This window comes from Megalobrama amblycephala, linkage group LG21, assembly GCF_018812025.1.
Source record: "Megalobrama amblycephala isolate DHTTF-2021 linkage group LG21, ASM1881202v1, whole genome shotgun sequence".
Taxonomy (NCBI): Eukaryota; Metazoa; Chordata; class Actinopteri; order Cypriniformes; family Xenocyprididae; genus Megalobrama; species Megalobrama amblycephala.
The window spans coordinates 14,755,667-14,783,043 of record NC_063064.1 but is presented as its reverse complement, the minus strand read 5'-3'; the positions used below and the strand labels follow the sequence as shown (position 1 = coordinate 14,783,043).

Genomic DNA, 27,377 nt, shown 5'->3' with positions numbered 1-27,377 from the left:
ATGTTTGGTGGATAACAACTTTCAAACTTTCAAATGAATCCGGTACAAAAGCAGAGGCCGGATGTAAAAGTTTGCCCATGCAGCTAACATTATCACTTCCTAAATACCTCAGCTACAGCAAATCATGTTTTCATGTACTTAAACAGATTTCTTGTTCTAAACCAGATCCCAAATGTTCTGAAATGCGCAGCGGGGATCTGCCATCTTATCTTATTATGGATGTGGATGGCCTAAATTTCCACTCTATGTCTAAGCAAAGCTAATTTGTCATGGCCTGAGGTAATCACTGTCTCTGGGTGAAACTGCAGACACCAGCTTTCAAAGCACAGAGAGAGGCATAATTAATAGCTTGCTAATAACATGCATGGACACCGAGTTCTTGTATCCCAGCAACTTCCTTCCATCCATCTGCCTGAATGCTGCAAAACTGCTGGTATTGACTTAAACCAGAGCCACTACAAAACAAGGGCTCTTGGAATACAGCCTAGAGAATCATTTATCATTATAATACAGAATATCTATAGGAGATTATTCTACTATATACACTGGCTACCATCATTTCTATCAAGTATTTATAATAAACAAGAGATGATAAAAAGGCTTCATATATCAGTCCAACGTCGACCATCAATTTCATTATCTCTCCTAGATAGGATCATTCAGGCAGGCAAATGTGAATTAATAAACTAGAGCTGATCAGATGCACATCATGTGACCTCCAGAGACACAATATGGCCGACAGCCGTTGCAGATGGTGGAGGTGCTTTATTGCTTATTGACCCGTTTTGCTGTTGCGTTAACAAGACTTTCTTTAGTTCATCATGAAAATGAAACTCGCATCTATAAATTATTTCACTGGCCCGTAAAGAGCTCTACACACACCGGTGCCTTATAAATCTCATACACCAACCTTCTGAAGCAGATCATTGCTATAGTAACAAAAATCAGTGCAGCAGGAATGAGAGATCATAAAGAGACATTCATCTCAAAAGGTATTTAACTTCTAAACATTTAAAACCTTGTCAAAATTTCATGCAGAGTGCCTCAATGCTTGTTTAAACATGTCAATGAAAGTAAAAGCTGCATTCAATTTATTAACCCTTTTTTTAAATTAATATTCACTATTGGTCAAAAGTTTGGGATCGGTACGATTTTTTTATGTTTTTGAAAGAAGTCTGCATTTCTTTGATCAAAAATACAGTAAAAACAGTAATATTGTGAAATATTACAACTTTTATTTTAATATACTTTAAAATATAGTTTATTCCTGTGATAGCAAAGTTGAATTCAGCATCATTACTCCAGTTTAATGTGTCACATGATCCTTCAGAAATTATTTTAATGCATAAAATAATGGTTATTTTTTGGCATTGATGCGTCTATGGAATCTTTCCATTGCACAAATTGTTCCTTATAGTGGAAAGAAGTTTCTTTAGATTATTAAAATGTTTGCACGTAAATGTCTTCACTGACACTTTTGATCAATTTAATTTAAAAATACTAATTTGTTTCCAAAAAAAAAAAAAACAACAACAACAACAACTTTCTGACCCTAAATTTTTGAATGGTAGTGTAAGTCTGATTTGGGTACAGGGCAGTAAATAGTGTTACCTGTTCAGGTTTGAGTCCGGGTGGCACCCAGGCATACTCCTCCAGAGCACAGCCTGAGTCATCGTCGGATGTAGAGTTCCTCTGGAAGTCGTACATCAGCTTGGTCACTGTCTTCTCCATCTCTAGAGGCATGACGGTCACAACATGCTCCTCACGAGGGCACTTACAGTGGAGGCAGATCTTCCTAAATGGCGAAGAAAACAACTGTCAAATAAAACAATAGTACACCTTGCCATTTGTGTATTTTCAAAAGAAAATCCCTGTTAACAGTCATGATTACTTTGGTTTGGTTAGTTAATTAAACCTTTAAATTGACAGTTCCTTCCATCTTCCATCATTTTAAATGCATCAGCATTAACCTAAACATTACATTGAGTTAAACAAAAAATCTTTATTCTGAATCATCCAAGTCAATTTTGGGAACATAATTTTATTCAGGAGTTTTAAGTTATGTCAGCATCTAGGGCTATACTTATGGCAAGAACATGGCCTTTATTACATTCAAAAATAAACTACACAATTTAAACTACTTCACTTGTTTCATTAATGGATGAATCAGTGTTGTGAACGAATCTTTTGAATGAATGATTCAATGAAAAAAGTTGAAGTTAATTTCAAAAGGTGATTTAGTCCATTTTGATCACTACCTTAGACATCTGTTTTAATATCCAAACTAAACCTTTATCCTAGTACTTCTGTGGATATTTGAAACACAGGAATAATAATACGGTATAGTTGAAAAGACTGTTTGTGAAGCTGTTTCATACCCATTAATGACAAATGCTCTCTCTGGCACAGCAGGCAACGCTGACGCAGATTTAAATGTTCAGGTATGATTTTGTCAAAGGTTTAATAGACACAGGCAAATCCTTGTCATTTAGGAATAAGATTGTGTGGGTGTTTGAATCGAGATTACGATTTTTTAAAGATTGATCGTGCAGCTCTATTCTCAAGCAACTCTCCCACCAAGCTTTTCTCTTTTTATTCTTTTACATTGTCAATCATCATATCCACATTTGGTTATAACCAGGGGCGGCCCAAAGATTCCAACAAAAACCCTCAACATGTCCAATGACTCATGTCACGATGAAACACACCCTCCAGTCAAACACGCAGCGTCTGGTTAGCGTCCAGACAAGCAGACACAGGCGTCAAGCTCTGCCAAAACCACACTTTCCAAGCACGCTGGCCAGTTGGTCAGATTAACTAACCTCTTAGACCAAAGGAAGAGAAAACAAGCCGCCCACTTAGGGCCAATCCCATTAGCACCTCAGAGGCCTGACAGGCTGCAAGGTGTCAAAGACAGACACCGGCCAGTAACCCAATGATTGACTGACGTTTTCACATTGGCCAGATGGTTAACTTAAGAACATGTTCATCTACGTCAAAGAACACTAGTTGCTATGGAAGCAAGAAAAAAAGATTCTGTTGGTTCAGTTTAAGCCATCAGCAAATCTGTGTTATGCCTCTATTGTCCTAAGGATATGAAGAGTAAGACATGATCTTTTACTCTACAAGCTTTAAGTGCATTAACACGGATTTAAATGTGAGATTTCATTCTAATTAAAACGATTATTTGTCTTTTTAAAATGTCACATAAATACTTTATTCCAACTAAAATCACACCAATCCGGTTTTTGTGACTAACAGACCTAGATAATGCAATTGTATCTTACATGTACATAAACTGCTTTCAGTGGGCTATATGAATAGATTTTGATTTTGCTTTGTCGAACGTATACTACAGTTCAAAAGGTTGGGGTTAGTAAGATGGTTTGAAAGAAGTCTGTCCATGCTTACCAAATTTGTATTTATTTGATAAATGATTGATAAATTGATTTTATTGTATTTTTAAAATGTAATTTATTCCTGTGAAGGCAAAGCATCATTACTCCAGTCTTCAGTGTCACATGACACTTCAGAAATCATTCTAATATGCTGATTTGCTGCTCAAGAAACATTTGTTATTATTGATAATGTTGAGCGGTTGTGCTGCTTAATATAGAAAACTGTTATACAGGATTCTCTTCAGGATTCATTGATGAATAGAAAGTTCAAAATAACAAAATTTATTTGCAAAAGAAATCTTTTGTAACATTATGTGTGTATTTACCATCAAATTTGATCAATTTAACATGTCCTTACTGAATAAAAGTATGATTTCTTAAAAAAAAATGTACTGACCCCAATTTTTTGGGGTCAGTACATTTGCCGCACCAACCATGTATTCCCTTGAGAGTGATATGATATTTCATACTAGTTGAGTCTTTATGAATTTAAATACTGGAAAGAGTGCAAATGACTTGTTAAAACATCCCATCTGGGTTTCCTTATGAACAAATTCTCTATTAGGTCTCTCAGGGAAGGTTTATCTATGATAGGCTGCAGAACGGTCAAAACTTGTGGATAACTAACAACCTCAGGTGTCTCATATTGGCCACTTTAATATCATTAAAGTCACGATGTAACAGAAGTAGCAAGCAACAGATCTTTTCTTCCCTATTGTAATGTACATACGAGTGAAATGGACTATCCCCAAAAAATAAAAGAAATGGCGGGGCTTGGCTCTATCCATCAGCTGTTGATTGGTTCAATGTAAGCAATGGGTGGGTTTTATACGGATAAAATTATTGGCAAAGTCTAGCATATGTCACCAGAGAGATGTTGTGCCGTTTCACCAAAAGATTACAAGTTATAACATATGCATGGATGAACTGTTTACAATAAGATAAACAATATGCATTTAGAAAAAAGGGTTAATTTCGATTTCATGCTGACTTTATTAGTAAATCCAAATGACATTCCAATGTAACTCAAAAGGAACACATTCCTTGGCATCAGTGAAGGGGTATGGGGATATGGGTGTACAATAAGACAAAAAAGGTTGGGAAACACTGTCCTTGAACACAATAGTTCACTTATAAATATTTAAGATGAAGGAAACAAAAACAACCTATAAATGGATGAAGTGCTTTAAAACCTGCATGAACCTCAAGTAGTTTAAAAGCATCTCTTTGAATCAAAATGAAAGGAGGTTCTGTAGGAGGTAACTGGTGAGCAGACTTATATATAGGCCATGCAGCTGGTCTCTCTGCAGTTCCAACACCCTTGAGCAAGGACAATTCACCTGCATTACTTGAGGGTGGCAACTTCACAACTCTAATACTGAACACTCACAGGAACATAGAGGCCATCAAACAGGCCATCTGTGAATACCAAACACTGTTAAGAAACCTATCCGCTCTCTCCTACAGTGCCTGGTCATTCTGCAGAGCATATTAACTAGACAATTTAAGGGCGGAAAACAAAAAGGAACTGCTACAGAGCAATCCAGAATGCTTGGGAAGTGTAGTCTTCTATCAGAACACTTTAATATATATCATAACTAATAATGCATGCATATCTGGAAAGGATGAACATTTAGCTGAACTGAGATTTCTGGGATGACTCTGAAAGAGTTTCACAGAGATGCTGGTCTGGTCCAGATAAATGAACTGGACAAAAATGAGGTCACCGACCGTAACTCCCTCCTCAATCACTTACACACACACACACACACACACACACACACACACACACACACACACACACACACACACACACACAAAAAGAACTGAGAGAAACTCCTTCCACGTTTTGACATGCTTCGCACATGACTGCAAATTCCAGGCTCAATACCACTGCACGGTCCATCGATAATGCTCTTCCAATCATCTAAATGTGATTTGAATTAAAGAGGATGCCGAGTTGCAACTACGCATGCTGAATTCATTACAAACTTCATGCTAAGACCCAGTCAATGTGATCTACAAGCCTGCGCTGAGAGCCTTTAGAAAGGATTTGTCCTACATAACAAATATGGAAGACTGGGAATGTAATCTAGGGATGACACAGAAGGTTGTTATGCCCCTGAGGCATCCAAGCGGAACATGGTAAATGTGATTTATGATCTGATCGGACAATTGCTTATTGTGGGTTAATCATTGCATTTTTAAATTGTTCAGACAACAACAGATGTGGACTTCTTTTTAGCTTGAGGGAAACTTATCCTCTTAAAAACCAGCCCTGTGCCATCACCAGACAATCTAATTCTTTTTAACAATAGCCTATGGCTAGACAACAGTGGCATTGTCATCTTTAATACAACTGCCATTTAAAAAGTGAGAAACCAGGTCTGCTGTAGCCAAGGTTGTTAATGTTTTCTAAACCCAAAAAAAAAAAAAAAAACTTTATTTCTGCTAGTTGCCAGGCAACATTTGTCATTTTCATTTAACCATTAAACTAAAATAACTTAAATATAAAATTTAAAGAAAAGACAGATAAAAACTACCAACATTTCAAAAAAAACAACAACAACAACAATACACAAAAAAAATTACTAAAACTTTAAAAATAAAAGATCAATGTAAATTATAAAAATACAAATTCAAAATATACTTAAATAAAACTGGCTGTAGATTTTACAAAATTCCAGTCTCTGATGAAGCTCCCATGCTTTTCCATGGCATCATTCCGGATGAATTAAACAACCTTTCTAAAAGGGCAACACACAGTGGAGAAGCTGGTCACAGCTGGGTGCTAGTGAAAGCCAATTCACTATCTATTCTCACTTATCTTTTGTGTATATGCAACTGTGTGTACTTTTCCCACATTTAAACGATGTTTTTTTTTTAAAGACGACTATCCAATTCTGTCGATTTCATATTCAAAGCATTGTTTTGTGGTATTGACTCAGTTTGTGCTTCAATAACACAAAATGCAAGACATCTGTATTCTCAGGAAGACCGTACTACTGTAGCAGAGTCACATAATCTGAGCCTTTATGACTTTAGAAGCTCCTATAAAATAAAGTAATTGAAACAAGACAACCCTCATGACTGATGACCTACTACTTATATGAACTTAGACTGATGAATAAATCAATTATTTGAAGAAAAATAAATCAGTTTAATGGAGTCTGCTTCAAATGACGAGGGGTGAGGGTGGAAACGATATTGATTTAATTGAAATAGTGCTGTAAAATAAGATGGATTCAGCCCAGGAGTAACATCCCATTGACAGCAAGCAAGCGAGCAATGCGATGGAAAGTCAGAGTCGGTTCTTGAAAATGGTTAAAAAAAAAACAAACAAAAAAAAAGATTCAGTTCTTTTGTCATTGCCTAGCCTAATTGCGTCACAACGTTATCCCTGACAGCTGAATTTTTAACCAATTGTTCTGCATGCATCTTGATAAAAAATGTCATAAATCACATCATAAATTTAAATTCAGTCCTTTTTAACAATTCCAGCTGTTTGACTATTACTTTACGCCACATTCAGTAAAATCCTCAGTGCGCTCAAAAAGCTTTTAAGGCCAGAACACAGTGGCGACGAACTAGTGGCGACGAAAGCAGACTGTGGGGTTGGCTCACGTCGGCAGCATCTGTGTCCAAAGTTTCCCTGACACACCAAACCGACGCTAAACAGCCGACGGCCAAGTAGCACGTCAGTTCTGCGCCTGCGTGAGATGAAATGCCTTTCCGAATCAGCAGGCGGCAATAGCTGAACAGCCAATCAGAATGATCAGATGGCCCGACGGACCGACGAGCTCCGACACCGATTCAACATTTCGAATCGGCCGGAAAAAAGCCGACGAGGACCAACTTCAGCCGACGGTGTGGAACACACTGAGAAAACTTAGTCGGCCGACGAAGAAATCTGCCCGACGGCCGACCGTCGGCTTGGTGTGTTCCTGCCTTTAAAGGGTTAGTTCACCCAAAAATGAAAATTCTGTCATTTATTACTCACGCTCATGATGTTCCACACCCATAAGACCTTCGTTAATCTTCGGAACGCAAATTGAGATATTTTTGTTGAAATCCGATGGCTCCGTGAGGCCTGCATAAGAAGCAATGACATTTCCTCTCTCAAGATCCATTAATGTACTAAAAACATATTTAAATTAGTTCATGCAAGTACAGTGGTTCAATATTAATATTATAAAGCGATGAGAATATTTTTGGAGCGCCAAAAAAAACAAAATGATGAATTATTTAGTGTTGGCCGATTTCAAAACACACCTTCAGAAGCTCAGCACTATGAATCAGTGTGTCGAATCCGCAGTTCGGAGCGCCAAAGTCACGTGATTTCAGCAGTTTGGCTGTGATTCGAAAATCATGATTCGAAACGCTGATTCATTTATGCTCCAAATCTTCCTGAAGCATTGTTTTGAAATCGGCCATCACTAAATAAGTCGTTTTTTTTTTTTTTTTTAGCGCACCAAAAATATTCTCATCGCTTTATAATATTAATATTGAACCACTGTACTCACATGAACTGATTTAAATATGTTTTTAGTACATTAATGGATCTTGAGAGAGGAAATGTCATTGCTGGCTTTGGAGGACTCACTTAGCCATCAGATTTCAACCAAAATATCTTAATTTGTGTTCCAAAGATCAACGAAGGTCTTAAAACGGCACGAGGGAGAGTAAGTAATGACAGAATTTTCATTTTTGGGTGAACTAACCCTTTAAGCCCAGTCACACCATACTATAATATGTAATAACTAGGCTATAACTATAATAGCGTCCACACCTTAGGACGATAACGTTCTGTTTAAAAGCATGAGCTGCAGTTATGTTGTCTGCCGCTTTAAACGCTCGAGCTCTTTAAAGTCAGATTGATTCTGATTGGCTGTCAATGTTTTTGTCGTCCAGAAAAAAAAAAATCTCTCTGAAAATATTTTCAACTATATCTTTAATCTTTATCGTTGTTTAAAGCCGTGGTGTGAACTTTCCTGTTCTCATAGGATTATAAAGATTATTAATATTTTATAGTTAAGTAAATGTAACAGTCATTATCCACGGTGTGAACAGGCATTCACTGTGAGCGCGTTCATCGACTCAACGTGCACGAAATAGACGATTCTCGCTTGAGTGAGTTGTTGATTGCAAAACCACGGACCGACTCTGTCCGATTCGATAACTAATAATTCAGATTGGTTTACCAATTCAGTGATAAAATCCAATTAAACAGAACGTTTCGTTCACGAATAAGGTATCGTTATAATAATAATCTACAGTCTGCACTCAAGAGAAGCGCGAGAGTGTAAATGGGGTAAAGAAAAACCCTTGTATGAATTCAACAGCAGCTGCCTGGTTTTTCTTTCTCTCCTGGGCATTATTCTCTACTTTGTCCCTTCATGTGTTAATCCAACAAAACACCACCAAACAAAGGCTTAATCCGACTAACAGGAACAGGTCAACTAGCAATGACTGAAGATACAAGATAACTAAGGTGAAAAGTTGTATCCATTTCGGTCTTTTGCAGGCATTTTCACGCAGGCTTCTTAGATAAAATAGACGTAGCCTATAAAAGGTAAAGGCTATAAAAGACCTCTCTCTCTCTCTCTGATAACAGTATTTTAAACACTGTTTAAACAGACGCGTAAATCCGTAATATCAGCCTACATGATGAAAAAAGTATGATTTATAAAATGAAGTTTGTGTTTCAACTTTCACGGAAGACCACAGCGAAGGGAAAAGTCATCACGCAGATTTCAAAGGGCAGAGCCGATGGAAGTAACAGATCGAGCCACGTACACTTACCTTTTACCATGAACGAAGATGAGAGAGTGTGATGTCGCCAGTCGTGAATCGATCTAAGCACGCGCTACACATTTCCAGCGTAAAAAGAGATCAGTTGGCGCACTTTCACTTCTCCACAAACAAGCGTTTGCTGCGATTCAATCCGCACGTCTTTGTCAAACACTACTGACCAGTCTTAGTTCGTACAAAGGTATCCTCCTGGAAAGACATGCCTCAAGCTCTGGTGCTTTTGATAAAACATCTAGAATAACGTGAAAGCACGAAGCGTCCCCGCAGATCCAGCGCGATTCTCCGTGATAGTTCCAGCAGAAGCAGCAGCAGCAGCATTCGGGGCGTAAAGCCATGAACAGCCTGCGCCTCCCGTCAATAACAGGCTATGAGAGCTCAGTGAACCGTGGCTTGGTCTCGACTGGCTCGCTGTTCGCTCTGCCCACTCGAGCTTGTGAATGGTAATGAGCGTCCATGATGTCAGCAAGTCAACGTCCCTACATTAGTTTAATTAGCGACGTGAATAGCTGGTGTTGTTGGAATCATTTACATGCAAATCAGTCACTTTCTCTCCAACTGTAAAGAGCTCAGACAATACACGCATTTCACAAGGCAAAAAGTAACCGAGCAGGGGAAAGAACACCGTTTATATGCAAATAATGTAGCACCATACCTTCAGAGGTTTTGTAATATTTATACACAGTATGTGTGATGAATTAGCTAAAAAAATATTAACTTATGAGACTTTTTTTTTTAAGCTGCTATATCATGATTGATTGACTTTTGAACAAATTTAAATGAAAATTAGGTTACTAATACACAATTCAGTCTAAATGATCATAAATCAGCCAGAAAGTTTCATAGGCTACTTAAAATATTTGAAATGTTCTGAATCAATTTCAACATAAATAGCCTACTTTGTTATAATAACATAATATTATAATTGTTATTGTTATAATAATTTGACAAATTCATATTACCTGCCATACACAAAATTTATTTTAGTTTTTAGCTGTATATGATGGGCTCTTTTCTAAATATATATGAACCTGGACCACAAAACCAGTCATACGGGTGATTTATACATCATCTGAATAAATAAGCTTCCCATTGATGTATGGTTTGTTAGGACAGGACAATATTTGGCCGAGATACAGCTATTTGAAAATCTGGAATCTGAGGGTGCAAAAAAAAAAAAAAAAAAAAAAAAAAAAAAAATCAAAATACTGAGAAAATCGCCTTTAAAGTTGTCCAAATGAAGTCCTTAGCAATGCATATCCACTCACAAAAATACATTTTTGATATATTTATGGTAGGAAATTTACAAAATATCTTCATAGAACATGATCTTTACTTAGGAAAACAATCCATAATTTTGACCCATACTATGTAATGTTGGCTATTGCTACAAATATACCCATGTGAATTATGATTTTGTGGTCCAAGGTCACATATAGTCATGTGGAGGCAAAAATGCATATACATACACACACACACACACACACACACACATTACACACACACACACACACACACATACATATGTGTGTGTGTGTGTGTGTGCGTGCATATTTTGCAAGATTAAAGGGGTTATATTATGTACCCACTGACACATTTCACCCTACTCTCCTCTAATCTGAAATCTCATGGTGAGACAAAGACCACCAAAAACCAACGCAGAGCATTCATAGATGATGCGTAACAGCATGAGCTATGCCTGGTTGGGTAAATCAATACTTATTTCAAAAGCTCTCTCACAACACCAGTTTGCAACAAAGAGAAAAAAAAAGAAGTAAAAAAAAAACAGTGTTTAAATTACTTAATAAAACGTCCATAAATCTATTTGAATGCAGCTGGCTCTTTAACTTCCAGGTGGCTTAAGTTGTCGGTGTGGATGTGCAGCCATCTGAAAAGAGGGTATCTCTTATTAGACTGTGCTTCTCATTTACCATGCCAGCCTGAGCCAAACCCCTACACACGCACAGTAGTATCAATTACCCCCATCCCAGTGCTTTAGGCCTTGGAGAGTAACACGCACTGACAGCCACTCTGTTCCTCCACAGCCACAAGCTCACTGACATGCCTGGCCATAAGCCTATGCTGCAATAGAAATCCAGCAAACCCACTGCTCTCCAAATCATGCGGCTGTTTGGCTTCTTTTATGATCGCATTTAAAGGTGCGAGTTAAATCACAGTATTCTGCATGCATGTCTGACATCAAATGAACACAATACAAATCGAATTGCTTGGATCAAAGTAACTACACAGCGTAGCTGAAAGCATGAGTTTTACCAAATAAAAGCTCCAGGCAGTGGCGAATCATGCTTGATTTTGCTAAATATTTTTTCTGTATACAAGTGTTATTTATAGTTTTTATTAGTTAATTTTAGGTTAATTTTTAGTAAATTTGTTATGTGCTTTTGTGATTTTTTTTTTTTTTTTAAACAATACACTTTAGTTTTAATTTATTTTTATTTAAATTTTAGTTTTAGTTTTTATTTCCAGTTAGTAGTGCTTTAACATTAAAGGGATAGTTCACCCTAAAATGAAAATAAAGTCATCATTTATTCACCCTGGTGTTGTTCTAATGCCGCACGCCTTCTTTTTCTGACCACAAAAGGAGAATTTTTAAAAAATGTCATCCAGATCATCCATATATATTGTCTATGTCGTGCTTTTTTAAATCTTGATTTTTCACAACTTCTCTCCTTTTGTGGTCAGAAAAAGAAAGAAGGGCATACAACATTAGAACAACACCATGGTAAGTAAATTATGACTTTGGGCCAGATTTACTAACAGCTTGTGCCAGCGCAAACCCTCTTTTGGCGTTAAAAAAAAAAAAACTACTGTCGGGATTTACTAAAGACACGCAGTGAAAAATTAGTGCTGAAGAGGCGTGGACAGAGTTGTTTTTGCGGCTGAACTTATTGCATATGCATTTGTAGGAGTTTCCCTTTCAGACGCAAAATGTATGGGAGGAGAGTATTTAAATGAATCATGCAACGCGATTTACTAATGTTTGAGCTAGTCAATTTACCAACATGTTCTCCAACCAATATGACCAATATAGGTAATTTGTCACTTCCCTGAAATACGACCCATAGGAGCGTTTACTAAAGTGGCACCCCTATCGACAACAGGACACTTTCATTTTAATTCATGAAATATGACCCGAGCGTTTGCTAAAGTTGCGCCACTTTCGACAACAGGATAGTTTCATTTGAATGCATTGTTCCCTTTTATCTGCATCATATTTCGGGTTTTGCGTAGCTCAATTGGCAGAGCATTGCAATAACCATATGCAATCATGTGATCATGCGATCATGTGATCATGCGATCATGGGGGATGCGATCCATGTGCTCATAAAGAGTATATGCAATATAAATCACTTAGGGTAGGTTTAGGGATGGTGGTGGGTGTAGTCGTTAATAAAGAAATTAGTTTTGCTAAATTAGTTAATAAAAACTAATTAGTTAATAAAAACTAATATAGTCGTTAATAAAAATTAGTTTTGCTAAAATTAGTTTTGCTAAATTAGTTTTGTTTACGACCCAATGCTAATTTGCGCTGCTCTTGGTAGACTGCATTGGTCATTATGTAAATTATTTGACTGCGTTTGTGTTCTTTAATGTCTGCGTCAGCAGTAGATCTCGCGCAAAACTCCCATTGTGCTCACACGCTAATTTACCCAGTTTAGTAAATCTGACCCTTTATGTCCATTTTAGGGTGAACTATCCCTTTAAACTTATTTCAGTTAGTTGCCAAGGGAACAATTTAGGTTTAAGTTTTTTGTATAATATTTATATTTTATTTCAACATTATTTTAATGAACAAAAACATTTGATTAATTTAGTTTTAGTTACTGGCAATCAGTGTAAATTTGTTTGTTTTTTTCTGTATAAGAAATGCCAGGGTACACTAAAATGGATTTTGATTATATTTTCACAAAAGCACCACACCCCCTTTCTTAGCAAAAATGCTGATGGCTATCATTCTAAGTCAACACTAGGGCAGCTGTACAGCTCAACAGCTGATTGCCGAGGAATGCTTATGTCTCCTTTTTTCTGGTGAGACCTCAGGATGAGATAACCAAATTCCATCTGGAGAATGAGCTTCATGGAATCAAGGTAAAGCAAACCACCTTCTCCACTTTCCGTGCAAATGGCTGCATTCTTTTTTTTTTGTTGTTGTTGCTGATAAAAATTCACTTAGGCTACTAATATTATTATAATGGGGTTGTTTTTAATATAATCCATGCCTTTGGACAGCTTTCCATTCAGTTGTGCCAAAGCCTGAACATTCTTCTCATGTGTCAGATTGAATTATGCGCAAAAATGTGGTATGTGTGGCATAAAACTTAAAGTTTGCTTGAAATTCAATTTGCTTTGAAGTTTCGTTAACTATTTACAACCCGTACAGGCGAGGAAAGGAAAGACAGGCTGTGTAATACATTAAGCTACCCAATGCTGCACTGGGACCCTGTGCTCCTGTATGACCTTGTGGATTGGCTGGCTATTTCTGCCCCACTTCTTCCACTTTGAAAGGACTCTCCACTGTACGGAAGTACTGCTGTGCCACATCCATCAAGGCATCAGATTAAAGGGAGGACAGCAGCTGCAGAGCACGATGGGAAGTTTCTGAGCCATCCACATGCAGTTTTCTAACTCAACCCAGAAGTGGGGCACATTAGCTTTGACGTTATATGTCAGGAAGTTTTTTACCGCCCTGAAGAGTTACAAGTAGCGATACAACATGACACATGGATTACTATGTTGTACATTTAATGGTGCACTTGGTTTGTTTTAAGATGAAACAATAAAGTGTCTCTAAAAATACACTAAGCATTTGGACTGCACTGATGATTCATGTACTCCAAACATCTCTCTCTCTCTCTCTCTCTCTCTCTCTCTCTATCTTGCACATAGCAATCATAGGCACAAATATAAACCTGTGCTTTCAGTCAGAACAATGTGAGGGGGCTGGGTCAGTGACTCTCAAAGGGTCTTACATCACATTCCAGAGCCCATTTCACTGAACATCCATTCATTCACTACTAGAGAAGATCCACTCAGAGATGGTTGTAGGTGTTACATCCCACAGCACAGTCATGTTATTTCTCACAAAATACACAGGGTCTTGCCAGTGGTCCTTTTATAAAGTTAAGAACTATGTGCACCTAAATTGGCATAATGTTGCCATGCAGCAAGCTACTGAAATCCTTAATGTTTTAGCAAATAGAAGAATATTAAAAAATTGTAGTCGGTTACTTATGGAAGCTTGTTTCCGCCACTGAATAAAAAATTTAAAAGGTAATTGCGACTTTTTATCTCACAATTCTGACTTTTTTTTCTCGCAATTGCGAGTTTACATCTCGCAATTCTGAACTTTTTTCTCAGAATTGCATGATATAAAGTCACAATTGTGAGTTATAAGTCAGAATTCAGGAGATACAAACTTGCAGTTGCGAGTTATAAAGTCAGAATTGTGTGACAAACTTGCAATTGCATGTTATAAACTCGCAATTCTGAGAAAAAAGTCATAATTGCGAATTTATCTCTCACAATTCGCAGTTTTTTTTCTCACAATTATGACTTTTTTTCTCACAAATGCAAGTTTATAGCTTGCAATTCTGATTTCTTTTCTCAGAATTGTGAAATATAAACAATTCTGAGAAAAAAGTCACTTTTTCCCCCTCAGAATTGGACTTTAAAACTTGCAATTGTGAGTTTATATCTCACAATTCTGACTTTATTTGATATGTAAACTCACAATTGCGAGAAAAAAAGTCCGAATTGTGAGACAAAAAGTTGCAATTTTCTTTTTTTAATTATTCTGTGGCAGAAACAAGCTTCCATAGTTACCGATTACAAATTAAATGGGAAAAAAAAAAAATTGTAGTTAGTAATGTAATCCATTACATTACACATTTATGGTAATATAATCTGACTACTTTTTGATTTTTAGATTACTTTTGACCTAACTCATTGATTTGAATAAAATAATCTTGTGCCATATTGACTTAAAAATACAAAGAGAAAGAATATTCAATTTTGTGTTACGTACATAAGTGCATTAAATATTACGTTACGTCAGGGTTTCCCAAACTGGGGTTTGTGATGGAACTGCAGGGGGTTTAAAGAAAAGCTATTAATTAAATCATAAAAATTTTAAATTAAATAAATAGTTTTAAAATAAAAACAATCAAAATAAAATGAACACAATCCAGATTACCTGTAATCAGTTACTACCCAGGACAGTAAAATGCTACATAAAATTGTATTGCACCTGCATTGTTATGGTGGTTATCAATACATTTTATGGTAAAAATCAGATTTAGCCTATTAGAATGGTATATTAACATGATATCACTTAATGAAATATACAACTGTTAATATACAGGCATCAATATCCAGTACTTCATGAAACATTGTCATGTCGGAGAATTTCTGGCAACCAAAGCTTTACGCAAATTTACTTTAATCAAATTTTACAGGATTTTTTTTTTTTTTACAGGATTTTTATACAGTATTTGTAGATATCATGTTCATGTACAATGCAAATTGTCTTATAAAACAGACCAAAAAAGGACTATTTTGACCCTTTTATGTGAGGAAATCACTGAGGACATTCTAGCTTCCCCTTAGTGATAGTTTCAGAGCAGCAAGTTAAACTTTAAAGTTAAATAAATGGGTGCACAAGTATGCCCTGTTTAAATATTTAGTTTGGGGAGACTGCAGCAGCCAGGGAACAGTCATTTACACAGAGCCGGGACTGAGATAGCCCTGACATGTCCGGAAGAGAGAAAGAAACAGATGGAGAGGAATGGTAAGATAAATGTGCATGATAAGTTTGTTTGGATATATTCTGGCAGAAAACAGAAACTACAGTTGAGACACACTTATGCTCCACTTCATGAATGATAACCTTGTGTCATTATAACATAACAACCTAAAACTCACTAACTCATTTAAAAACTCAGACTCAGATTAGATTGAAATCAGATCACAGGCTATATTGATCCTTTAATAAGTTACATGTCCACAAATATTTGCAGCCTAACAATATTTAAACCACATCTATATGAATATTATTGCATTAAATGACAAAACATCAAATAAACTGGCAATTATTTTTAAAGAAAGATAGTACACAATTTTCATCACCCATCTGGTGAATGTATTATCAGAGAAGTATGACCCCTCAGTCCAAAATGTTCTACACCTTCTTCTTACGGACAAACCATGTCAGGACTCACTTTCAACAATTCATCTTTAAAAGAGATATATTACCTCTGGACTAGCTTCACACCTTTGAGATTTCCAGAGGCCAGCAGAAAAACAAGAAAACTAGTTTCCATTATAGTTTGATTTCAATGGGCAACAATCTATTAGAGGAGGAGTGAGGCTCAGGCTGCTATGGAAACAACAGGAGATAATATGAAAGGACAAAAGGACATTACAGGAATGGAATAACAAAGAGGAGGAGACTTAATAGAGAACACTTTATCTAAACTATTCATTATGGCTGTTAATCTATTAAGAGCTTAAAAGGCACATGGCGAAGAGAGAAATCTGTGTTACTGCTAAAAGGCAGAAATCCACAAAATTCCGTGCATGAGACGTCGCAGAATTTGAACTAATTAAATTATAGATGCTAAAGATTAGAGGATAAAAAAAAAAAAAAAAAATAGTATATTGAATAGTGTCTCGCTCACTAGCAAGCATAGCAGTGAGAGGTACAAATCGAAAGCTGAAAGTTGAATTAAAGTTCAATCTGATATTAAACTATGCCAAATAAAAGCCAGAGGCTATTGGGATTGATTGAAAGAGGTTCTTTGGAGGGCTGCTGTGTCTTGTATGATTTTACGATACTGTTCAAATGTTTGTGGACAGTAAGCATTTTTTTTTTTTTAAATTAACACTTTTATTCAACAAGGATGCATTCAAGACTTTTACATGACAGTGATTTTAACAGTAAAAGACTGTAAAAATGCTACGGTGAAAAACTGTCAATTGGTTTACAGAAAGTTTCCGTACTATATACGGTGAATAACTGTAATAGATCTAACGGTACATTTCATGTAATTTTACGGTAAAATACCGTAAATTGACATTCCCACAATTCCCTGTGTGACACTTCACATTTGATATATTTTCGTTGAAATAACTCTGTTTCTTCTTAGTTTTTCTCATTTTTTTCTAATCAGTTATGTACATTAGGGTTTTATGTTACATTTAATGTTGTTAAATTAATGTTTATTGCATTTTTAAAATTTCATGCATGTTACCATGATGGTGTTTAGTGTGTGTGTGAATGACACTGTGTGCTCCTTCTATATGTTAGTGTTGTCCTCCTCAGCTTGTGGAAAAGCTGCTTGTGATGAACTTTGATTCATCATGTGACTCTTATCACCACTGTGTTTGGTGACTGTCAGTGTATTATAAAGGTACAAAACAGATATTAGTACTTCATTAGGTTGGTAAATTAACATTATATCAGTTAATGAAATACGTTATTTTACCGTAAATTTAACAGATTTTTTTTTTAACGTTGCTACTGTATTTTTTACGGTAAAGTTCTGGCAACCACAGCTGCTGGTTTTTTACTGGGATTTGTTTTACAGTGTGTAACAAAAGATTTAAACTTTAAATGCTGTTATTCTGAACTTTCTATTCAAAGTATCCTGAAAAAAAAAGATCACGGTTTAAAAAATATTAAGCAGCACAACTGTCTTCAACACTGACAATAATTGGAAATGTTTCTTGAGCACCAAATCAGCATATGATTATGATTTCTGAAGGACACTGAAAACTGGAGTAATGATGCTGAAAATTCAGCTTTGAAATTAAAGGATTAGTTCACTTCTGAATTAAAATTTCCTGATAATTTACCCATGTCATCCAAGATGTTCACATCTTGCTTTCTTCAGAGAGCTTCAAAGGACTTTACATGATCCCAGATGAGGAATAAGGGTCTTGTCTAGCAAAACAATCATTTATTTTCTTAAAAAATGTTTTTTAAAAAGTGATATATTTTTTTTTTTTTTTACCACAAATTCTCATCTTGCACTGCTCTGCGATCCGCAACGCATGATGTAATCATGTTGGAAAGGTCACGCGTGACGTAGGTGAAAGTGCAGATCCAGTGTCTACAAAGCGAATGTGTGAACAATGTGTAAAGACTAAGCCAAAGGCAAAACAACGATGTGGAACGATTTTGAAGTTGGAGGAGAAAATGAGATGGGTTTTTTTGCCCTACCGCCTACGTCATGCATGACCTTTCTAACGTGATTACGTCATGCGTGGCAGATCACAGAGCAGTGCAAGATGAGCATTTGTGATTAAAAAGTATGTACATTTTTATTTATTTATTTTTTTTTAGAAAATGAATGATCGTTTCGCTAGATAAGACCCTTATTCCTCGTCTGGGATCATGTAGAGCCCTTTGAAGCTGCATTGAAACTGCAATTTGGACCTTCAACCCATTGAAGTCCACAATATGGAGAAAAATCCTGGAATGTTTTCCTTAAAAACCTTAATTTCTTTTCAAAGAAAGAAAGACTGAAATTTTTACATGGGGGTGAGTAAATTATCAGAAATTTTTATTCAGAAGTGAACCAATCCTTTAAAGGAATAAATTAAAAAAAAAAAAAAATATATATATATATATATATATAAATATATATATATATATATAATTTTTTTTTTTTTTTTTTATATATATAAAAAGTTATTTTAAATTGTAATAATATTTCACAAAACTACTGTTTTTACAGTGTTTTTGATCAAATAAATGTAGCCTTGGTGAGCAAAAGAGACTTCTTTCAAAAACATTAAAAAATCTTAATGAACCCACACTTTTAAACAGCAGTGTATATAATATTAAGAAAGTAAAAGTTAAAACACAAAAATACGAGAAAAGACCGAGGTGCTAAATCTAGTGAGAAGGAAAGATGGACTTTATTCTTCCATATTAGCTCCATAAATCCTCTTTGCACTTCACCAGTCCTCATCTCTCTAAATCTCGCCCTGTGGTCTCTGCTTATTTACATTTCTCTCAAGAAGAACGTTACACCCTACATGGCATTAATGGCCCAGGCAGGCATCAAGCAGAAAGGGAGCACACACACCTACCGTTTTGGTGTGTTTATTTGAACTGCAAATGATGGGGGATGGAGTGTTTGTGTGTGTATGTGAGGGACACTGGATATGGAGAAGGTTTGGTGTTAAACTGCAGTTCTTGGTCCATTTTACACATATCTACACTCTTCGTATGCTTTTCATAGTGCGCTTGTTTCTCGCAGACTCCCTTGGCTTCATACACAGACACTCCTCTGTATGGGACGTCCCAGAGACGGATTAGAGTGCAGGGATAGAGTGAAGTTATACACACACCCCAAACCTCTTTGCCTTGGACTTAAACCCTCCTTTGTCTTTACTAATTTTCATCACTTACTAAGAAGAAACTGAAGCACTGTGGGAATTGTCAGGCCAGATCTGATCCACATATGGAAAGCAGCCTTTCTGCCACACAATGGCATCAACTGGAGCCGTTCCAAATCTCCACAGTCTACTTAAGCAAGCTGCCAGTGATTAAATATGGAGATTATTCTGGGGTGGTTGTTAGATCCAGAGCAGAAAAGTGATCAATTAAAAAAATTATATATATATATATACAGTTTATAATACTTAATATCGTTTAAAGAACGTTCTTAGCAATATTTGTATTCATTTTGTTTCATATGGTTTCAAAAACCTTTATACTATTTTCACTATTTTCACATTAAAGTGTAACTTCACCGGTTTTCATCCCACTTTGTATTGTTACAATGTCGGTAGACTGTGTAAATGAACAATGTTGACTTGTGTGAATCGAGAAACTCACATTTATTTGTCAGCAAAAGCCCAAAGGATGACGCAAAATGCTCCAGGGCTTTTTCAAGTGTGTAAAAAGATTGTGGAATACTTTAAAAACAAAGTTCCTCAATGTCAAATTGCAAATCTCATCATCTACAGTGCATAACATCATCAAAAGATTCAGAGAAACTGAAGAAATCTCTGTGCATAAGTGACAAGGCCGAAGATCTTTATTGGATGCCCGTGATCTTCGGGCCTCAGACAACACTGCATCACTCATCGGCATTATTGTGTCAATGACATTACTAAATGGGCACAGGAATACTTCCAGAAACCACTGTCTGTAAACACAATCCGCCGTGCCATCTGCAGATGCCAACTAAAGCTCTATCATGCAAAAAGGAAGCCATATGTGAACATGGTCCAGAAGCCCTGTCATGTCCTGTGGGCCAAGGCTCATTTAAAATGGACTGTTTCAAAGTGGAAAAAGTGTTCTACAGTCAGACGAGTCCAAATTTGACATTCTCGTTGGAAATCACGGATGCAGTGTCCTCCGGGACACTTTGTATTGTTACAATGTTGGTAGACTGTGTAAATGAACAATGTTGACTCTCTTACATGAATCGAGAAATTCACGTTTATTTGTCAGCAAAAGTCCACAGGATGACCATGCGCAAAACGCTCCAGGGCTTTCGTGAAAACTACAGACTATATTTCCACATTTTTGTATCCCCGCCCACGGAGAGTCAGAGTCACAGAGGTTTATTAACAGATCAGTTATTGTAAAGGTAGGTTTATCACTGAAAATTGTCTCGTAATTTATCTACTCTTTAAACAGCATTATGGTAAAAAATAGAACACTTTGGCAACAGCATTCTTATCTGTATACGTGACATTTGCGGTTGGGCGGAACTGACATGACGGCAGTTTCTTTCAGTTTTCCCCTACGTTTGGCCTAAAACACTGTGCTCGTAGTCCAGTTTGAAACACAAGAGGTTTTTCTGATTTTATGTTGTGGTGTTCTCTACATATTTACGATTCTTTGCACCCTTTAGCTACTGCCTACAACGCGCTGGATCCATCACTGGAAACCGAAAGTAACTCACTGTCGCTAAATGTTTACTCTTTGAATTCTAGCACCCAAGTACAATAGAAGGCGACACCATGACTAAAAGTTTGCTAAGAAGTATTTCCTACTAAAGCAAGGCACCTTTTGACTCAAGTAAGTGTATCCATAGCAGACTAGTGGGAGTGGCCTTGGATGGCAACATGCCCAGTACATTATGGGTGTTGAAGTTTACCTACTTAAAGAAAAAAAGGCTGTACTCTTCCCTTTTGCCAAACGTTTTCTCTAGTCAGGTAGCACCAATTTCAATTTTTTTCCCCCGCCTTTCAACTGCATAGGCAGCAAAGTTTTATTAAAAGCCCATTTTGCCATTGGTGAAGTATCCCTTTAATTATTCTAAAAATATCATGTGTTGTCACCATCAAGTAAGAAGTAATAACCACAGTTTCTTTACAAAGTACATGTTTGTGTAAGCTACTTAATCAGTACTTACAAAACAGTTTTAGATATCATTACGTTGGAGAGTTGCACTACATGACATAACCTCTTATTGTCAAGTTAAAAAGTCAAATTACTAGATATTTTAAGAGACTTAATGCCATTAAAACCCAAAAGTTGCACACACACAAATATATAGACTCTGACGTGGCACACCTGCCTTTTCTGAGCTATTTTCTATCCCTGTTAATTGCTGGGTGAAAGTCGCTGAAATCTGAAATAACTCACAGTTCCTTCCATGGACGCCTGAGAGAAGGTAGGCTGTAATTCTACAGTGCCAAATCAGAGCTGTTTCTTAAACCCCCTAGCATGTGGGTGTAGAAAGGACATAAATAGCACACTTTCACTAAAAAAAATTGAGACGTTTAAAACACTGAAATCTAATAGGCGAATTTAATGAAACATTGTAAGAAATGCAGCTACGCTTAAAGCGTCATAAATATGTTAACTGTTTATGTGACTGAGCTTGTACCTTCTGAAGAATCACAAACCAAATGAAAAGCCATGTACCATAATGAAAAATTCAATTCAGTTTGTCTGCATCCCAACGGCTCTTGGCTTGATGTTAATTACTGATTAAAATGTTAAAACAATTTAGCTTGTGGCTGGAATATGTAATCGCTCTACTTTATCATTCACGGCTGGTGCCGAGAGACCAATCCACCAAACGCTGCATCTGTCACCCCTTCCGGCGATTCGTCACTGTGCGGGCGTAACAAGTCAGAGGATATGACATAATTATCCATTTGTTCGTCTGTGTTACATGCTAGCTATCATGCCCTGAATATGAACCCATAAAAACAATGAAATGATGATGTGAGTGTCAAAAACACAAGGCTAGAGAAAAGGGCACTGTGTCTGTTTTCATCATGCTTGTTGTGAATTACCATTTTCAGGCAAGAGGTCAGCAGTTCAGCAGCTAGCATGTGAGGGTTCGGTGCTGACATGCCTGATAATTAGCATTTTTGGCATTAAAGGTCTTGTCATACAGGTATCCTTTGCTAATATAGTATAACAACCCAACACAGCATTAGTGTGCAGTAGAAGTCACTATATGCTGGTAAAAAGACCAGTATAGCCAGTTTGCAGGATTTCTTGTGTTTTATATTGTAGCAGGGTGCTTCACTAGCTAAACCAACAAGACTTCCTTTGCTAAACCAACGTCACCAGATAACTTTTGCTGGCTGCAATATGGCAATGAAGTTTCACTAGCTAGCTTAGCGCCAAACTAGCATAAATCAGTCAGCGTGGTTGTAGTATTTGCCTCCATTGACCTCCTCTGTAGAGAGAGGCTAACAGACCCACAGCTGTGCTTGATCACATTATTGATCTGTTTATACTATCATTTAGTGTTTAATCTCAGCCTGAAGAGTTTTTTTCTTATAAGCTACTCACAGACAGAGATCTTGTTTTACTATTTTTTGCTTACTATGAAGCAAATGATGTAGCAAATCAGGCCATATGTGCATCTAAACATGATCTAGCAGACCTCTTAAGTACGCATATCATCATGTAGTGCAGAGGCAAAGAAATTAAATAAATATGTAAGGCTCACAGATTTGAAATGACGCTAGTAAGCAGTTTTTCCTTCCTCACAGGATTCTGTGTGTGGGAGTGCGAACAATGTATGAACTCCACCATCTGGTCTATTTTACAGCCAGTGTGTGCAAATCCTTCCCATTTCTAAAGTAGCATCTCAAGTTTTCATTGTCCACTTTTATTCTTCCCTCAAAAGATTCATCTCGTCTGCAAGTAGACGAACATGCCACCTAAGAGATGTTGTTGAGATAAGAACAAAGAGAGTTCAGGACAAGACGGGTCACACTCACAGGAGTCTCCACCACAGACAGCTCTGTTTTAGAGGCCATTTGAGGAATTTGACACACCAAAGTTGGTGACCTTCGTAAACTTTAGAGATCCTGTGTCGGCCACAAACACACACGCTTGCACGCAAATAAAAACAGCTCTTCGTTTCGAACAAAACCCACACACACACAAGAGATGTTAAAAAGTTGGTTTTCATGAGGGAATTTGTTTGGGTCAATCTCTATGCTGTTTCAAATCTGAAATAATTAACTTTTGTCTCCATCAAGATAAGATTGTGCAGTGTATGGACAGGAGAACTTCTCACGAAAAATTTCTTAATTCTCTACACGTGCATATGCATGTGAATTAGTTCTTAACCTCGTTCTAATGTTAATGAATATGGAGATTTCTAAATATGCCCGAGACTAATCATTTGCATAAAACATGTCCAAACCATCTTCATATAAGAGCTTTTCAAGGGTTTTCACTCTCAGCAAACATATGAAGCTCTGTAACAACGCCAAGCATGTTATCCTCAAAACCAGTTCAAACACAATAAACACCTTTTAAACAGACCCAGATTATAGACCTCTCATTAGCCAGCTGTACAATCACATATTTATACAGAGAAACCTTGCAGCTCGAGCTATAACTCACTATGATGAAATATTTTTAAGATGAACTACAAAACTTCATTTTAAAGGGATAGTTCAACCAAAAATGCAAAATTACCCCATGATTTACTCACCCTCAAGCCATCCTATGTGTATATGACTATGTTCTTTCAGACAAATACAATCAGATACAAAATGTCCTGGTTCTCCCAAGCTTTATAATGGTAGAGATTTTGAAGCCCAAAAAAGTGCAACCATCCATCATAAAAGATAACCACATGGCTCCAGGGGGGTTAATAAAGGCCTTCTGAAGCAAAGCGATGTGTTTGTGTAAAAAAAAAAAAATCCATATTTAACTTTAAAAACTTAAATAACTGGCTTCCGGCAGACAGTTGTACGCACATCGACTCGTCAAAAGAGTAACCCCTTATGCGATGTAGGACTAGCGTAAGCTTTGACGCCTCTCACTGTTCAAACAAATAGGGCTGTGTAACAAACTCAAGCTCCTCTTCTCTTATATCAAAATCCTCACACATTTCTCTTTCATTTTAGTATTAGTATCTTTCACTTCTAATTAGTGACCGTTTTTTTTTTTTGCTCTATCCTCTGCGTTTCCACGTTCGTCAATACGTCAATGTGTCAGGTCAGAGTTCACTCAGAGTATCAGAGTAAATCGATGTGTACGGTGTCTGTCGGAAGCTAATTATTTTCATTTTTAAAGTTTTAAATATGGATATTTTTCTTACACAAATGCATCGCTTCCCTTCAGAAGGCCTTTATTAACCCCACAGAGCCATGGTGAAATGTTTTATGATGGATGGTTGCATTTTTTTGGGCTTCAAAATCTCATCCTCTATTTATTGCTAGAGCCAGGACATTCTTTAATATAACTCCGATTGTATTCATCTGAAAGAAGATAGTCATACATCTAGGATGGCTTGAGGGTGAGTAAATCATGGGGTAATTTTCATTTTTGGGTGAACTAATACTTTAATGTAATTATAAGAGTATGTGATTTTTGCATACGTGTGGTTTCAGATGTTTCCATTTTTTCATATATTTAGAATGCATTTTAGTACGAAACTTGATGATGAATCAAGATTTGTTTGTGAAAACATTTATAAACAGATTCCACACACAAATTTGTGTGCATGCACACTTATTGAATGAGACATGTTGTTTTTGCAAATTCATGTTGTCACGTAAGTGGCACAGAAATGACACTTCAACTTTGAAACAAAATTTCACACTATAGTGAAAAACAAAATTTAGCATAGGAGTCAGATACATAAAGACAAAACTGAAATCAGTTGTATCAAAGCCTGACACCTGTTTAATGGAGGAAACAATCACCATGATTCATTTCTATGTCCTTTACATTTTCTAAGTGAGTTTTGCTGCCTATAATTACCTCGAGTTGACATTAATACTGAAGAGATGACTCAGTGTGGGTCTCACCCTCTCTCTGCTCATCTGCTACCAGCTTTCTCAACTACGCTTTTTAGGCCATTTCAAGGGCTCTACAATGCACAGTCTTAGATTTGTTTAAATGGGCAATTCATCGCATGACTAAGTCGGCTGCCTCTTTGTCAGGCATTAAATTACAGAGATGATAAATGACAGCAGCCCATTAATGACAGGCACCGTCATGACAAGCAAAGCTTTAAATCTCACGTCTTGTAAGTAGAGCATAGGGTTGGTTATACTGGTATTGTCAATGATTAGACATTGGGATAGTGCATAATGCTTAAAGGGACAGTTCACCTAAAAATAAAAATGGTAATTTAAGCACCCTCATCAATATTCCACGCACTTCTGATGTCACTGCTGCGCAGAAAAAATAAATAGCCTCACAGACACAAAAAGTGTGGGGAGAGCCATTTAAATGTAATCTAGTAAATGAGAAATAATTGCTACTATTGCATTAAAACCGGTGAATGTGGTTAACAGGTCTGAGAGTGATGAGTGCCAAATCAGTCGCTGTAAGAATACTTTAATAAAATGTCATCATGTTTATTATATTATATTATATTATATTATATTATATTATATTATATTATATTATATTATATTATATTCTTAATAAAGAATTGATCTCATAAGGGAATTGTTTATGGCTACTTGCCATTAAAGGTGCCCTAGATTCAAAAATTGAATTTACCTCGGCATAGTTAAATAACAAGAGTTCAGTACATGGAAAAGACATACAGTGAGTCTCAAACTCCATTGTTTCCTCCTTCTTATATAAATCTCATTTGTTTAAAAGACCTCCGAAGAACAGCCGAATCTCAACATAACACCGACTGTGACGTAACATTCGGGGTGTACGCCTCCAATATTTGCATATGCCAGCCCATGTTCCCAACATTATGAAAGGCATTAGACAAGGGCAGAACATCTGGATCTGTGCAGAGCTGAATCATCAGACTAGGTAAGCAAGCAAGAACAATAGCAAAAAATGGCAGATGGAGCAATAATAACTGACATGATTCATGATAACATGATATTTTTAGTGATATTTGTAAATTGTCTTTCTAAATGTTTCATTAGCATGTTGCTAATGTACTGTTAAATGTGGTTAAAGTTACCATCGTTTCTTACTGTATTCACGGAGACAAGAGCCGTCGCTATTTTCATTTTTAAACACTTGCAGTCTGTATAATGCATAAACACAACTTCATTCTTTATAAATCTCTCCAACAGTGTAGCATTAGCCGTTAGCCACGGAGCATAGCCTCAAACTCGTTCAGAATCAATGTAAACATCAAAATAAACACTGTACTTACGCGATTAGACATGCTGCATGACGAACACTTTGTAAAGATCCATTTTGAGGGTTATATTAGCTGTTTGAACTTTTTTTATGTTGTTTAAGGCAAGCGCAAGCTCTTGGGCGTGGAGCAGCAGATTTAAAGGGCCACACACCCTGAATCGGCTCATTTCTAATTATGCCCCAAAATAGGCAGTTAAAAAAATGAATTTAAAAAAAATCTATGGGGTATTTTGAGCTGAAACTTCACAGACACATTCAGGGGACACCTTAGACTTATATTACATCTTTTTAAAAAAAGTTCTAGGGCACCTTTAAAAAAAATATAAATTGAACATTTAATTTTGATGTTAAATGCTGTCTGTAGCCAATAACTGACCATACAAAAACACATTTTGGTCCCAAACCATCTCAGTGTAACTGCTTCATTTTTTCACATGAGTTCTATTATACTATATAATTATAAAGAATTGAACAGTTCTGCCTGAGATTTTTTCAATTATTTGAACATAAAATCACCATAAATGTATCTTATCAGTGGTTCACAACTCATGCATTATTTTCCAAGTTTGATATGA

At 36.5% G+C, this 27,377-nt stretch overlaps 1 protein-coding gene and 1 long non-coding RNA gene across 2 annotated transcripts in view; one reads left to right on the top strand and one right to left on the bottom strand.

Moving 5' to 3' along the window:
• Positions 1–27,377, bottom strand: part of prickle2b (prickle homolog 2b) — a 111,918-nt gene that overhangs the window by 13,568 nt on the left and 70,973 nt on the right. Inside the window, 1 exon segment of the mRNA XM_048171916.1 lies at positions 1,612–1,795. Coding sequence (XP_048027873.1) covers positions 1,612–1,795 — 184 coding nt within the window.
• Positions 13,157–14,268, top strand: LOC125256168. Its single transcript, XR_007182069.1, has 3 exons — positions 13,157–13,316; positions 13,458–13,528; positions 13,609–14,268. It is a non-coding gene; the product is annotated as an uncharacterized LOC125256168 (long non-coding RNA).